The sequence below is a fragment of the Canis lupus genome, chromosome 15 (assembly GCF_003254725.2).
Source record: "Canis lupus dingo isolate Sandy chromosome 15, ASM325472v2, whole genome shotgun sequence".
NCBI classification, from domain to species: domain Eukaryota; kingdom Metazoa; phylum Chordata; class Mammalia; order Carnivora; family Canidae; genus Canis; species Canis lupus.
Window position 1 is genome coordinate 51,529,916 of NC_064257.1, and position 12,805 is coordinate 51,542,720.

General features: G+C 41.7%; 1 protein-coding gene across 1 annotated transcript in view; it reads right to left on the minus strand.

Moving 5' to 3' along the window:
- Nucleotides 1–2,308: 2,308 nt before the first annotated feature.
- The window catches only part of RNF175 (ring finger protein 175), a 35,252-nt gene continuing 24,755 nt past the window's right edge, over nucleotides 2,309–12,805 (minus strand). The window contains exons 5-7 of the mRNA XM_025439337.3: nucleotides 9,585–9,718; nucleotides 6,235–6,336; nucleotides 2,309–4,511 (exon numbers count right to left, since the gene is read on the minus strand). Of these exons, the coding sequence (XP_025295122.3) occupies nucleotides 4,391–4,511; nucleotides 6,235–6,336; nucleotides 9,585–9,718 (357 nt within the window). The 3' untranslated portion in view covers nucleotides 2,309–4,390. The remainder of the gene's footprint in view (nucleotides 4,512–6,234; nucleotides 6,337–9,584; nucleotides 9,719–12,805) is intronic.

The following is a 12,805-nucleotide window of genomic DNA, read 5'->3' on the forward strand; positions in this document are numbered from 1 at the left end:
CCATGTGAAGTTCTTTTTTTAAAAAAATTTTTTAAAAAAAATTTTTGATAGTCACACACACAGAGAGAGAGAGAGAGGGAGGCAGAGAGAGAAGCAGGCTCCATGCACCGGGAGCCTGACGTGGGATTCGATCCTGGATCTCCAGGATCGTGCCCTGGGCCAAAGGCAGACGCTAAACCGCTGCGCCACCCAGGGATCCCCTCCATGTGAAGTTCTGATTAGTTTCTAGTTACCCCGTCTTCTAATCCATTTCCTCTGAAGCATCATGCTTTCTTCTTCTGAAAAAGTCTTATTTGATTCTAAAAAAGGCTCCTTTTCTCCCTCTGAACATTTACAAAAGCGCATGTGGGCTAAATAGATTTTTAGACGAATATATACCCAGTGATTCCTCAAAATGGCCCAAAAAATAGTGGATACACAATAATTTAAAGATAGATAGTACTTCCACGTGTTAATCTTTATGATCTAGAGTTAATATACATTATATTTAATGCAATTAATTAGGCTAGAGCTATTTCCTGATTCAACGCAAATTTCTTCTTAAGATGGGAGCCACCCGCGACAGGACTGGAACTTCCTCTGACCTGCTCAGTTTGTAGACAGAACTGGGTCTGTGTGGTTGATTGGCCTCTCAGGTCAGAAAAATCTGGGTCAGTAGAAGCATATCTCTAGGTAAGTCACTTAACTGACCCCAAATATTTTTCTGCCCTTACAGCAGGAACACTAATATCTACATCATGTGGGTGTGAATGTACAGTTGTGTAGGCTAACCACTGAGTGTGTGCCCCTCACTTACCATTCCCTCTGGATGGGTGGGGAGGGTGGAGGGACCAAGCCTCTGAGAATAAGAACCATGGATGATGCTCACATGGGGTAACAGCAATGCCTGTAGTAGGTGTTTGCTATTATTTTTTTTTCCTGAGATGCGATTCATCTTTTTATAGATCATAATCTGTGAATGTAGAAATTCCTATTAGGGGTACAAGCTTTGCCACAGGGACCCTGTTTTTCACAGAAAAATATCCCAGGGAAATAAGCGCATAGTTTCTGGGGAAAGTCAAAGAGTGTTTCTTCTCTCTCATACCAACTCCTGGGAGAGTGTTATGGAGGAAATAGTAGCCAGCCTAAGAAAAACAATGGACGAGTTCAGGGGAAGGAAATGAGGTGCTACAGAAACAAAAGACAATAATGGACTTTTTGCTTTATTTCTCTATATCCTACATTTAAGCACGATGTTAATTACCATGAGAACCAGACAAATTTAACATGAATTTGGTCCGTAGATTTAATTTAAATAATCTAGACAGCAAGAGAAAGAGCTCTGTAGTTGGTTGGTAGATTGAAAGTAATGTTATAAAAATCATCTTTATTTTTCTCATCACAGATGTTTTCTTTTTAAAAGACTTATTTATTTATTCATGATAGAGAGAGAGAGAGAGAGAGGCAGAGACACAGGCAGAGGGAGAAGCAGGCTCCATGCCGGGAGCCTGATGTGGGACTCGATTCCGGGTCTCCAGGATCACGCCCTGGGCTAAAGGCAGGTGCTAAACCACTGAGCCACCCAGGGATCCCCTCATCACAGATGTTAAACACGTTCACTGTAGACATTTTGGGAAAGAGATAAGAGCCTATAAAGAAAGAATTTTTCTTATCCCTTCACCTTGGGATAACCACTGGTAACTGTAGTGTATAGCTCGCCATAATTTTTTCTATATATATATATAGAAAACTATATATATATATATAACTTCATGAAATTGGGATTAGATTTTAAATACCTAAACTATAAAGAAAATAGCATCTTTATTTTGTGTGTGTTTGAAGTTGTTTAGGGATTATCCAACATTTCTGAACTCCGAGGGTCGTTCAGAACTCCATGCAGATACATACTGGTTTACCTGCCCAGAGTTCTAAAGGGTTCTAAAAGCTACCCTCATGCAGTTGCTGTCCATAAAAGATAAATGGGAGGGGTGTCTGGATGGCTCTGTTGGATAAGCACCCAACTCAATTTTGGCTCAGGTCATGGTCTCAGGGTCATGAGACTGAGCCCTACATTGGGCTCCATGCTCACTGCAGTCTGCTCGAGATTCTCTCTCTCTGTCTCCTTCTATTCCTCCTCCCACTCTCTCTCTTAAAAAAAATAACTGGGGGCGGCCTGGGTGGCTCAGCGGTTTAGTGCTGCCTTCAGCTCAGGTCGTGATCCTGGCGTCCCGGGATCGAGTCCCATGTCAGGCTCCCTGCATGGAGCCTGCTTCTCCCTCTGCCTGTGTCTCTGCCTCTCTCTTTCTCTCTCTCTCTCTCTCTCTCTCTCTCTCTGTCTCTCATGAATAAATAAATAAAATCTTAAAAAAAAATAACTGGGAAATACATCAGAGATCAATTTAAGGGCTCCTTCTTTTATAGAAGAAAAAACATGTTAGCTAATACTTTAGCCAGCAATGAGGTCTTTTGTCAGTAAACTATAAGCTCAGGGATCTTGTTTTATCTCCTTAAACCAGGGTTAAATCTAATAATCTAGATCGTGAACCAATCATAATACTGAAGCATTGAGCAGTTTCAAGAAGGCAAATTACCAACAGGTAAAGATCTTAGCATGAGTTTTCTTCATTACAACTGTAATAAGGCTTTGAATAGCATTAAGTTCATTGCCTGTGTTTTTGACAATAGATGTGCTTCCCTGTCTACTTCCTGTAAGTGTAATGTCTCCAGGTAACGAGAACAGATGTCTGATATTAGGCATACAGTGGTGGCTGTTTAGTAACTTGCCAGCAATTAAAAACAAATATGTTTGGGGAGGCCAATGTATTGTTCTTAATTCTCTCTGACTACTCTTTCCTATTTTATTAATTTTGTTCCTTCCTGCTGGATTAATTAATTAATCCATTCTCTTTTTTAAAAAGATTTTATTTATTTATTCATGGGAGACATACAGAGAGAGGCAGAGACACAGGCAGAGGGAGAAGCAGGCTCCATGTGGGAAGACCAATGCGGGACTCGATCCCAGGACCCCCGGATCACAATCTGAACCAAAGACAGATGCTCAATCCCTGAGCCAACCAGGCGCCCCTGATTCATTCTTTCAACAAATATTTATTGAGTGCCTATTAGGTAACAGGCACTACTCTGAGTGCTGGACATAAAATAGGGAACTAAATAGATCAAATCCTCTGCCTTCATGGAGGGGAAGACAAATAAAAAAATAAATGTATGATATGATTTCAGGTATTGATAAGTGCTATGAAGAAAATAAAAGCAGAGTATAGCAAGAGAGTGATGTCACGTGTGTGTGTGTGCGTGTGTGTGTGTGTGAACGGAGTGGCACAGAAGAAGAGAGTGGTTCTCCCCTTTTTTAGTGCAGCCCTTGGATGGGTCAGGTGCACTTGGAAGGCCCAGCAAATGCAGTGCACGTCTGGCTCATTGAATGGGCTGTGGCACCTAATGCCAGACAGTTCCAGAATAACACCCTCCATGCCAAAGGGCTTTATGTCACCAAAGCTGCCACGTGGTGACAAGAAGAGAGCAGAGAAGACCTTATCCTTAAACTGTAGTTTACATAACAACTCTGCCTACTTCTTTGAATTGATCAGAAGATCCTAGTTATAGCTAAATGCTGTAGTAAGAAGTACCTTATCAGCCACATTAGAGATAGCAGGTCCATGGTGGGTTTAACAAATGGGCTGCACGCATGGATTAGAAAACGATCACAATGGGAAAGATGCAAAGGATGCTGTGTTTGTTTATGCTGTTGCTCACGTTAAAATCAAACACAGAGACCAGACTTAGAAGTCCCAGAGCAGACAAAACCAGTTTTTAGTCTCACAAGCAAAGCTTGATTTAGCTTACTTTGCAAGACAAGTGAGGGTAACTTGCCCCAGGTGCTTTTTGCTTACGCCTCTGAAAATCATAAGCAAAACTTAAATTGTTTTCCCAAAATTGATATGAGGTGATCACTAATCAATTCCCTTTCCATAAAGAAAATTCCAATATTGTAACCAATCACTGTGAAGAATAAACAGTCACTGCCTCCAAACTAGATAAGCGGTTGTGTAACCCATACCTCTGAGCTTCCTTCTGTGTTTTGGTCTGAGTGCTCCTGGTTTGCAAACTATCTTTTTGATGTGTGCATAACAAACTTTTACTAATTACTACTTTGCTGATTCATTGGTTTTCTGGTTTTTTTCTGAACTTTTGACATTCAACTTCTCTTTTAAATTCTTTCCACATAGGCAGATTGCCTTTTTTGTAGGGTCCTGAGTTTTATCCAGGTCTAAAAACTCTTGCGCTTATCTCTGAAATTAAAAAAAAAAAGAATATCAATAATAAATGTAGGATCAAGGATTTAAAAATATTTCAACATGCAACTTGTTGCTTCTGGAGTAGGTCTGCTGTACTACTCCAGCCCTAGTGAATAATTAATGCCTTGAACTATTCCAATCACCACGGGTTGCCAGGCCACCAAATAACGAAGCCAATCAAGGATTTGTCCATACAAAAAGTGTGTGCGCTCCCAGCTAAATCTCAGTTAAGGAGGTTGCTCTACGTACAGTCAAGTAGCAGACATATTCACGAATCTCATTTGCAAATACAATAAGCAACGCCATGAGGGGGTATTTCCTTTCTCATTAATTCTATGTGCTCATTTAAAAGCATTTATAACAAATATGTATATCCTTTAGCTTTATAAGGTATTAACCAGAAGTGGTTCTTGACTCGGTCTGCCCATATTAGAAGGGACTTCAGGGCAGGTGCGTGAAGAGGAGGGAGGGAGAAGCTGCACACACCTTTAGCCTCGGTTGTGCTTCAGTTACGCTGACTCACTGAGAAAGGCCAAGCCCATAGATGGAGCTGGTGGCTGCACAGGTGCTCTGCTGCTGTGGCCCTACGACACAGCCAGCCACGGTGCTGCCTCCCCTGCTACCCTAACAGCAAATCTTCCCTTGATTGGCAGTTCTCAGAGATGGACGCATTGCTGCCAACAGCCATCGTTAAATCCATGTATAGGGTTGGGGAAGAGTAGGGGAGCAGGGAACAAGGGCGGTATCTCCGTTAGCACTGTAAAATTTGGGTGACCGGTACCTAGAAAGTGTAGTGGCTCTTAGGCGAAGAGAGAGTACTTGGCAGGTTGATGCTGACCTCTCAGTGTTTTCTCCTTAGGGTTGGGATATGTTTTAATCCCATGTACCCTCCTAGAGGACATATACCATGGTCTTGGGCCAGTGGGGTTGAGGACTAAGTCTTTATAGTCAGCTCTGGATGGGGTCATTGAGGCTTCCTGTGGCCTCAGTTGGAGAAGCATGGTGTCTATAAAAATCCTAGCTGTCTCTAGGTCCTCATTTTCTTTCTTTTTTTAAATTTATTTTTATTTTTTATTATTTTATTTTATTTTTTTTCTCATTTTCTTTCAATATTATTATCCCTCAGGTTTAGCTTAAGACAAGATGAGGCATGGTAAGGAATTTAAAAGGCCAAAATACAGGGGGTAAACAACTCTACTCATTTCTGGAAATAATAAAATTTAGCACACCCTCAAAATTCCTTTCCATATTGTAGTTCACATTTGAGGCTTTTGAAATTTCAATTCCAGGGGCACCTGAGTGGCCCAGTCAATTAAGTGTCTGTCTTGGGCTCAGGTCATGATCTTGGGGTCCTGGGAGGGAGCCCTGCCTCAAATCCCACATGAGCTCCCCGCTCAGCAGGGAGTCTGCTTCTCCCTCTACCTCTCCTCCTCCTCCTCCACCCCTACTCCACTCCCTCTCATGCTCTCCCAAATAAATAAATAAACAAAATCTTTAAAAGAAATTTTAATTCCAGTCTATATATTTATCTACCCACCTACTCATCCCATCCGCCCATTACCTGTCATCCATCTATCTGCCCATCCATCCATCCATCATCTATTTATATATCTATCATCTATCTATCATCTATCTAATCCTTCCATATATTTACCTATCTCTCGCAATATCCCATCACATTTTCACTAAAGCCCTTAGGGTGGAACATTATGGAATATGGAGAGTAGAATGTTTCTTTTTTGGCACTCAAGTTCCTAGCCAGAGTATTAAGATAGGCACAGGGGAGAAAAGAGACCAGTAAGTTGTTTTGAAATAAATGGCTAGGGAAAACAAACTTTTTCTGCTAAAACTTTCATGAAGGTAATGAAAATTTTGATTGAAGAATGCATTACCACAAATATTTAAGGTAATACTTCACAACTTTTTTAAAAAAGGATACGGGTTATTGATCATCCTCTTCAAATCAACCTTCTCTTTGCAGTAAGGGCAAGTTTGCTTTTTACCAACTATACACCAACCGCGGATGCAGAATTCATGAAAGCTTAGGTATCTCGTTATGGAAGTTTCTAGATATTAAAGGGCAAGGTCTACTTCATGATGGCATAATGGAAATGACCCCATCTGCGGGAGGTGGAGGGGGGAGTAGAGGATGAGAATGGCTCAGTCATGACTTGATTGTGTACATCACTATTTAAGGAAGATTCGGCAGGACCACGGAACCCCCAGGGACTGGGAGCTTGCATCAGAGCTGCTATAGCTTTAGGACCCTTCAGAGTTTACGTGGCTCCTTGGTTTTGTTCTTGCTTCACTTGATTCTTCCAGGATTTAAAGTAGATAAAGAATATGAAAGTGCCTTTCTACAGTAATATTTTATGTAAATGTATCACGGTGTTTCCCTGCCTCGCTCATCGTGTGTTTCTCATGCATTTACCATAGCACCTCCCTATCCTACTTTTTGGGCACTACTCATTACCTACTGTACTGTGGAATCAGCCTTATCTTAAGGACTTAGGCAAGCTTAGGGAACTTGTAGTCATAAACCGCAAACTTACAGATATTTCTATTAGCTTCATAGTCCTATCTCAGGTTATTTGTTACTGATAAGGAGCCACTTATTTTTAATAGAATATAAACCTAATAAAATTCTGAAACCCTAGGCATTTACAAACTCATTTGCATATATCTCCCTGTCTAGAGAGTTTGGCCCTTTGCCCCTAAAGTTGAGAGCACATCCTATGTTTTCCCACAGCATCAGGGGACCGCTCCTATTAAAGCTCCTATCACATTGTATCATGACATTCAATGAGCATACACGTCTCTCCTGGACTGCATGCTACTTGTGGGACCAGGTCTCATTCTTCTGTTTCCTCAGCACCGTAAGCAGTGCCTGAGGGCCTATTTATTAAATAAATGTTTGAATGGATCACTCAAAACCAGTTGCTTTTGCAAATACATTTTCTCAGGTTTGACAACATTGTAGATTTGAGCAAAGTGATTAACAGTAGTGAGATCTGTCCTATTGATCCATCCTAGTGGTTTATTTTTTTCTACAGTTGTTGATCTCACTGTGGCTCTCTGGATCCAGATCACAGGACTTTCTGACTAGTCCGCTGTCACCCACGTGAACAGCAATGATGTGGAGGTCTCCTCTCTAACAAGTGGAGAACTGTGAGGTGTAGACAAGTGGAGGCCGTGTACGTAGTTCCTCAATATCAGATCTTCACGCAGCTAAGAGTTTCCACTATTTTATGTTCTTGGAGTTGGGTCACCTTTGCAATAGGCTTGGGTTTATATAAAGTGGTGTACTACAACAAAGATTTTAAACCAAAACCCTTACAGCTCTATATTCAAAAGGGCTGGAGGATGGCCCCATCTTTTAGAGAGATACAGAGTTCAGGGGTCCTAGAGACAGCAGTGAAATGTCCACCTCCTCTTTAATAATCTTGGTCTCATCTTCAAAATCTCAATGCTGTAAAGTCTCCAAGCTGTCAGAATTGCTGCAGAGCAATATTCTGATTCCTTCTCCTGCCTCACGTTATTAATATGACTCACGTTTGCCTGCTCCTTGCTAATCTGACTCGTGCCAAAGTGGGCCATTAGTAATACTCCCTGCAAAGCAAATTTAAAGGTGACTACATTTTAGAGTACATACGCACACGTGTACAACAATCCCTAAGTGCTTTTAAAGGTGGAGAGAGAAAATATTTCCACTTGCAAATGGCAGAAGGGGCTCTGTTCCAACATTTGAAAAGTAATCACATTTAAAACTAAGGCCAGATTTGGAAAATTTCTACCAAAGAAGGATAGTTTTTTGGGAAAGTTGTCACACTGAAAAACCACCACAGAATTCTATATGGGTTGTCTTTGTATTTTTTAATCTTAAAATAGTAAGGCTTAGGGATCCCTGGGTGGCGCAGGGGTTTGGCGCCTGCCTTTGGCCCAGGGCGTGATCCTGGAGACCCGGGATCGAATCCCACGTTGGGCTCCCGGTGCATGGAGCCTGCTTCTCCCTCTGCCTATGTCTCTGCCTCTCTCTCTCTCTCTGTGTGTGACTATCATAAAAAAAAAAAAAAAAAAAATTTAACTGAGATATGGCTTAAATGTTGGAGTGAGGGCTCCGAGTACATTTCAGATGCATTTAGTCCACTTTTTAACTCTCAGGATTGAAAAATTGGAATCTGTCCAGATGAAATAGAACGGGATCAGGGGCACTGCACGTCTAGAGTATTAGCGAGCTCGGTGGGCTTCAGAGGCAAAAGATAGATGGTTTAACCACCTGATAATGCCAGAGGTCTGAACTGGGTGTAGAGCAATATTATCAAATTGATATTGTAGTATAAAATAAAGAAAAATGATACCTCCCCCCCCCCCCCGTATTTAGAAAAGAATTAAAATACCGACTGTCGGCCAACCCACACACGACTTTAGTGTCCAGAGTTCCATGCTTAGGCAGCATAAGCTGCTTCGCTCAAGGATCTTGAGCCCAGTGTGTTTCCGCATACTGAGGTCTTCCTCAACAGTCACTGGAATCCCCAAAGAATGCTAGTTTCCAGGCCCAGGCTTGTCTGGTTCCTAACACCTAAAGATCTGTCAGCCACTTGGGGTGGAATTCACAGGCAGAGGAGCCAAGTGGTCCAAGAACTGGGTGCAAGTGTTGGTCCCTCTTTCCTACTGCTTGTGCCACTAGCCTCTTTCTACGACCAAAGCTGACACCACCTGGTTGCCCACCCCCTCCACCAACTGTTGACACAAGCAGGTTTCTAGGATTATTTCTAAGCAAAGCACACTTTGTTGCATTCAGTCCTGTGAGACTCAGACGCAGACTCCACCTGGATAGTCCTGAGTAGTTCCCTGAACCTGAAACTCCACTTTTTCTCATCCCCAAACCTTTCCCTCCCTGGGCCTTGATGGCTATCTGTCCGCTTACGGCTTTGCCAACTTTCCCAGCCAGCGTTTGGGCAGAGGATGCAGTTTTCCTGTCCATGTGGCATTAAGATTCATTTTTACAAAGGAAATTACTGGGAGAACTTCACCTCAGTTAGCATTCATTTTTCAGCAGGGATTATCAGAAAGTCTCAACAAGACAGGTGGCAAAGGATAAAGGCCTGGGGTTTGAGGATGGGAGTTGAGCAAGCAGAGGAGATGGTGAGCGGGGAGGAGAGGAGGGAGGAGGAAGGGATGAGATGAGCTCCCTGACTTGACATCTGCCATGACCAACACAGATTCTTTGAAAGTGGCCTCCCATCACTGGCTTGATGAAGCCCATACGGTTTCCTGTGAAAAGGATACACATGATTGCATGAGAGCTGGTAGGTATTTTCAATGAGTCCTTCCTCATCGAGCTCCACAATGATCTTCTGCCCACAGACGGCACAGACGTTATCCCCCAAGCTCCTCGTGGGCATCCCACTCATGCTGTAGAACTGTTGGGGGACATGCACAGAGCGCTGTTGGAAAGGCGAGCACGTGCCATGCATACTCCGAACACAGGGAAGCCACTGCCAGGTTTTGGGACACAGTCTTTACTGCTTCTTCATTGGTCTAGAACTTGAAACACTCTTCCCCAAAGGAATGCTTCAGTGGGGCCAGGGTCTCCAGGCAAAAACCTACTGAACCCCAAGTGGACCCAAGGCACATGGCTAATTATAACTTCCAATTTAATCTTCCCATTGAGGAATCCTTCAAGGGGAAAGGTTTTAATTGAACACTAATAAAAAAATAAATTTATTTTAAAAAAATAAAAAATTTAAAAAAAAGGGGGGGAAAGTTTTTATCCAGGGCTATAGTTCAGAGTCACACAGGAGGCTTTTTAAGCTTACCCATAGCCTGACTCTTCCTCTTATTTTGGAGTTTGATTCACACACAGATCTGGGGTAAGCTGAGGCATCTCCATATTTTTTAATTCCCATGTGATGAGAAGGAGCACACAGATTAATCCCACTGGGAGGCGATGCTTTTAGAGTTCTAACTTGGGATACCCATATCTTTCCAGTACTGCGGTGATTATTGCTTTTTTAAAAGATAAATATTCATTTAATATTTGTTTTAAATAGAAGATAGGAAGATAATACAAGTCCCCATATACCATGTACCTTGTTTCCCCTATTATTAACCTCTAACATTAGTACGGTACCTTCATCACAATCAATGAACCAACATTGACACTAATTATGAAATAAAGTACATACTTGATGCAGATTACTTAGGTTTTGTTGTTGTTGTTGTTGTTAATCTAGTCTTTATTCTGTTCCAGAATCTCATCTAGGATACCACTTAGTCTTTATGTTTCCTTAGGCTCCTTTTGGTTATGGTGGCTTCTCAGACTTTGCCTTTTTTCCTATGATTTTGACAGTGTAGGGGAGTATTTTGTGGAATGTCCCTCAGTTGCAACTTAACTGGTGTTTTTCTCTTCATTATACTGAGTGTGGGTTTTAGGGAAGGAGACAACAAAGGTGACATTCTTATCACACCACAGCGAGGTACATGCTATCGGCATGACTTACCACTGTTGCTATTAACTTTAATCACCTGGCTTGTGGCAGTGTTTGTCAAGTTTCTCCACTAGCTACTCTTTCTTTTACTCCTCCTTGTTCTGTACTCTTTGGAAGGACATCACCATGAGCAGCCCATTCATAAGGAGGGGTCGGCTATGCTCTATCTCAGTGTCAGTGAGGTTTCTCTAGAAAAAAGGAACCCATGGTGTGTGTGTGTGTGTGTGTGTGTGTGTGTGTGTGTGTGTATCTAGACTAGTGTTTGACTATGTGATCAGACAGTTGAGCACCATAACCTACCCAAGTTGACACAAAAAACTTAACCACACAACCTTCTTATGGTTGGAGTATCTACATAAATTATGTGGAATTCTTCTGAATAGGAGATTTGTTTGTTCTCCTCCATTTATTCATTCATGTCATATGGACTCTTGATATTTATTTCATACTTTGTTATAACCCAGTGCTGCTGCTGCTGCTGCTGCTGCTATTTTGTTGTACAGATTGTTCTAGCTTTGGCCATTGGGAGCTTTTTCAGTATCTCTTTGACTTTCCCTCATCTTTGTGGGTTTTTTTTTTTTTTTTTTTTGTGGTTTGGTTTTTTGAGCACTTCCTTAACTTCTGGAAATACAAGATACTTCAGGTTCAATTGAATGTTCCTGCCAAGACCTAGAATCAACTATTTCTCCAGGAAGCCCTGGTTCCTTTTATTGTACAATGGTATTAGAAAAGATCTGGGCACGAGGTGTGCTCCTTGTTACTGGGGTGTCATTGCTTTAGGGCTTCTTAGCTAACAGAGCAAGGAAATATATATGTATATACTAACTCATGTTTATAACATAGCAATAGACAGTCCTTTATGTGCCCATCTATGTTAAGATACATATAATCTATATTAAGCTAAACATGAGTTCAGATTGAAGTCTTTAACTCTTATCCATTACCACATGGATCATTCTAGCCTTCTCTCCTTACCTGTTTGGAACCCTCTGGGAGTGAGAAACATAGCTCCCATTAAGGGCTCTCCACTTACGTAGCCGTGCAATTCCAGAATACATGTAGAGCAGTGTCAGGATTGTCACCCATAGTCACCCATAGCCCTGAGGGAAACCACTGTATGAACTAGAGTACAGAGCTTATGTTCAGTTCCTTTGCTTTTAATCTTGGATTTCTGTTCACTTCAGAGGTACTCAGATCTGCACTTTCTTTTCCTACTTCCTTCACTGTGGGTATTTCATGTATTTGTAATACACTTAAATTCTTTTGTCACAGTCTACATTCTTTCCTAGAATTCTCTTACATCTTAAATGATTTTCTGGATTTGTATACATTGTTTCCCCCTCTCTGCTTCAAAATACTATTGATTTTGACAAATGGATAGTGTCGTGTATTTACCATTACAGTGTCATACTGAATAATTTCACTGCCCTAAAAAATTCCTTGTATTTCACCTATTCAACACTGCTCCCTCCCTAAGCCCCTGGCAACCACTGACCTGTTTACTATCTCCGTAGTTGTACCCTTTCCAAAATGTCATATAAATGGAATCATACTATGTAGCCTTTTTGGACTGCCTTCTTTCACTTAGCAATATGTATTTACAGTTCATCCGTGTTCTTGCATGGCCTGATAGCTCATTCCTTTTCCTGAGGAGATTTAAAACAAAGCAGATGCATTGGCTCCACTTCTAGAGATTTCGACTTAATTAGTCTGGTGTGGGGCTTAGGCACTGGTGTGAGAATGGAAATTGTTCCTCCTTTGCCTCCTCCTTACCTCTGTCATAGGCCTGTGTACAAACTTGCACACGTGTGCGCGCATGCACACACACACACATACACATACACACACACACACACCATCAGTTGAAGTCAATGGTGGTTATGCCAATGCTTGGAGCAGTGGGTTTTATATATTTGGTAGATGGAGTTAAGATGACAAAGGATGACAAGAAGGGGTTTTTTTTTTTTTTTTTTTTTAGGATGACAAGAAGTTGAAGACTTCTGAGGTGGGATCAGATGA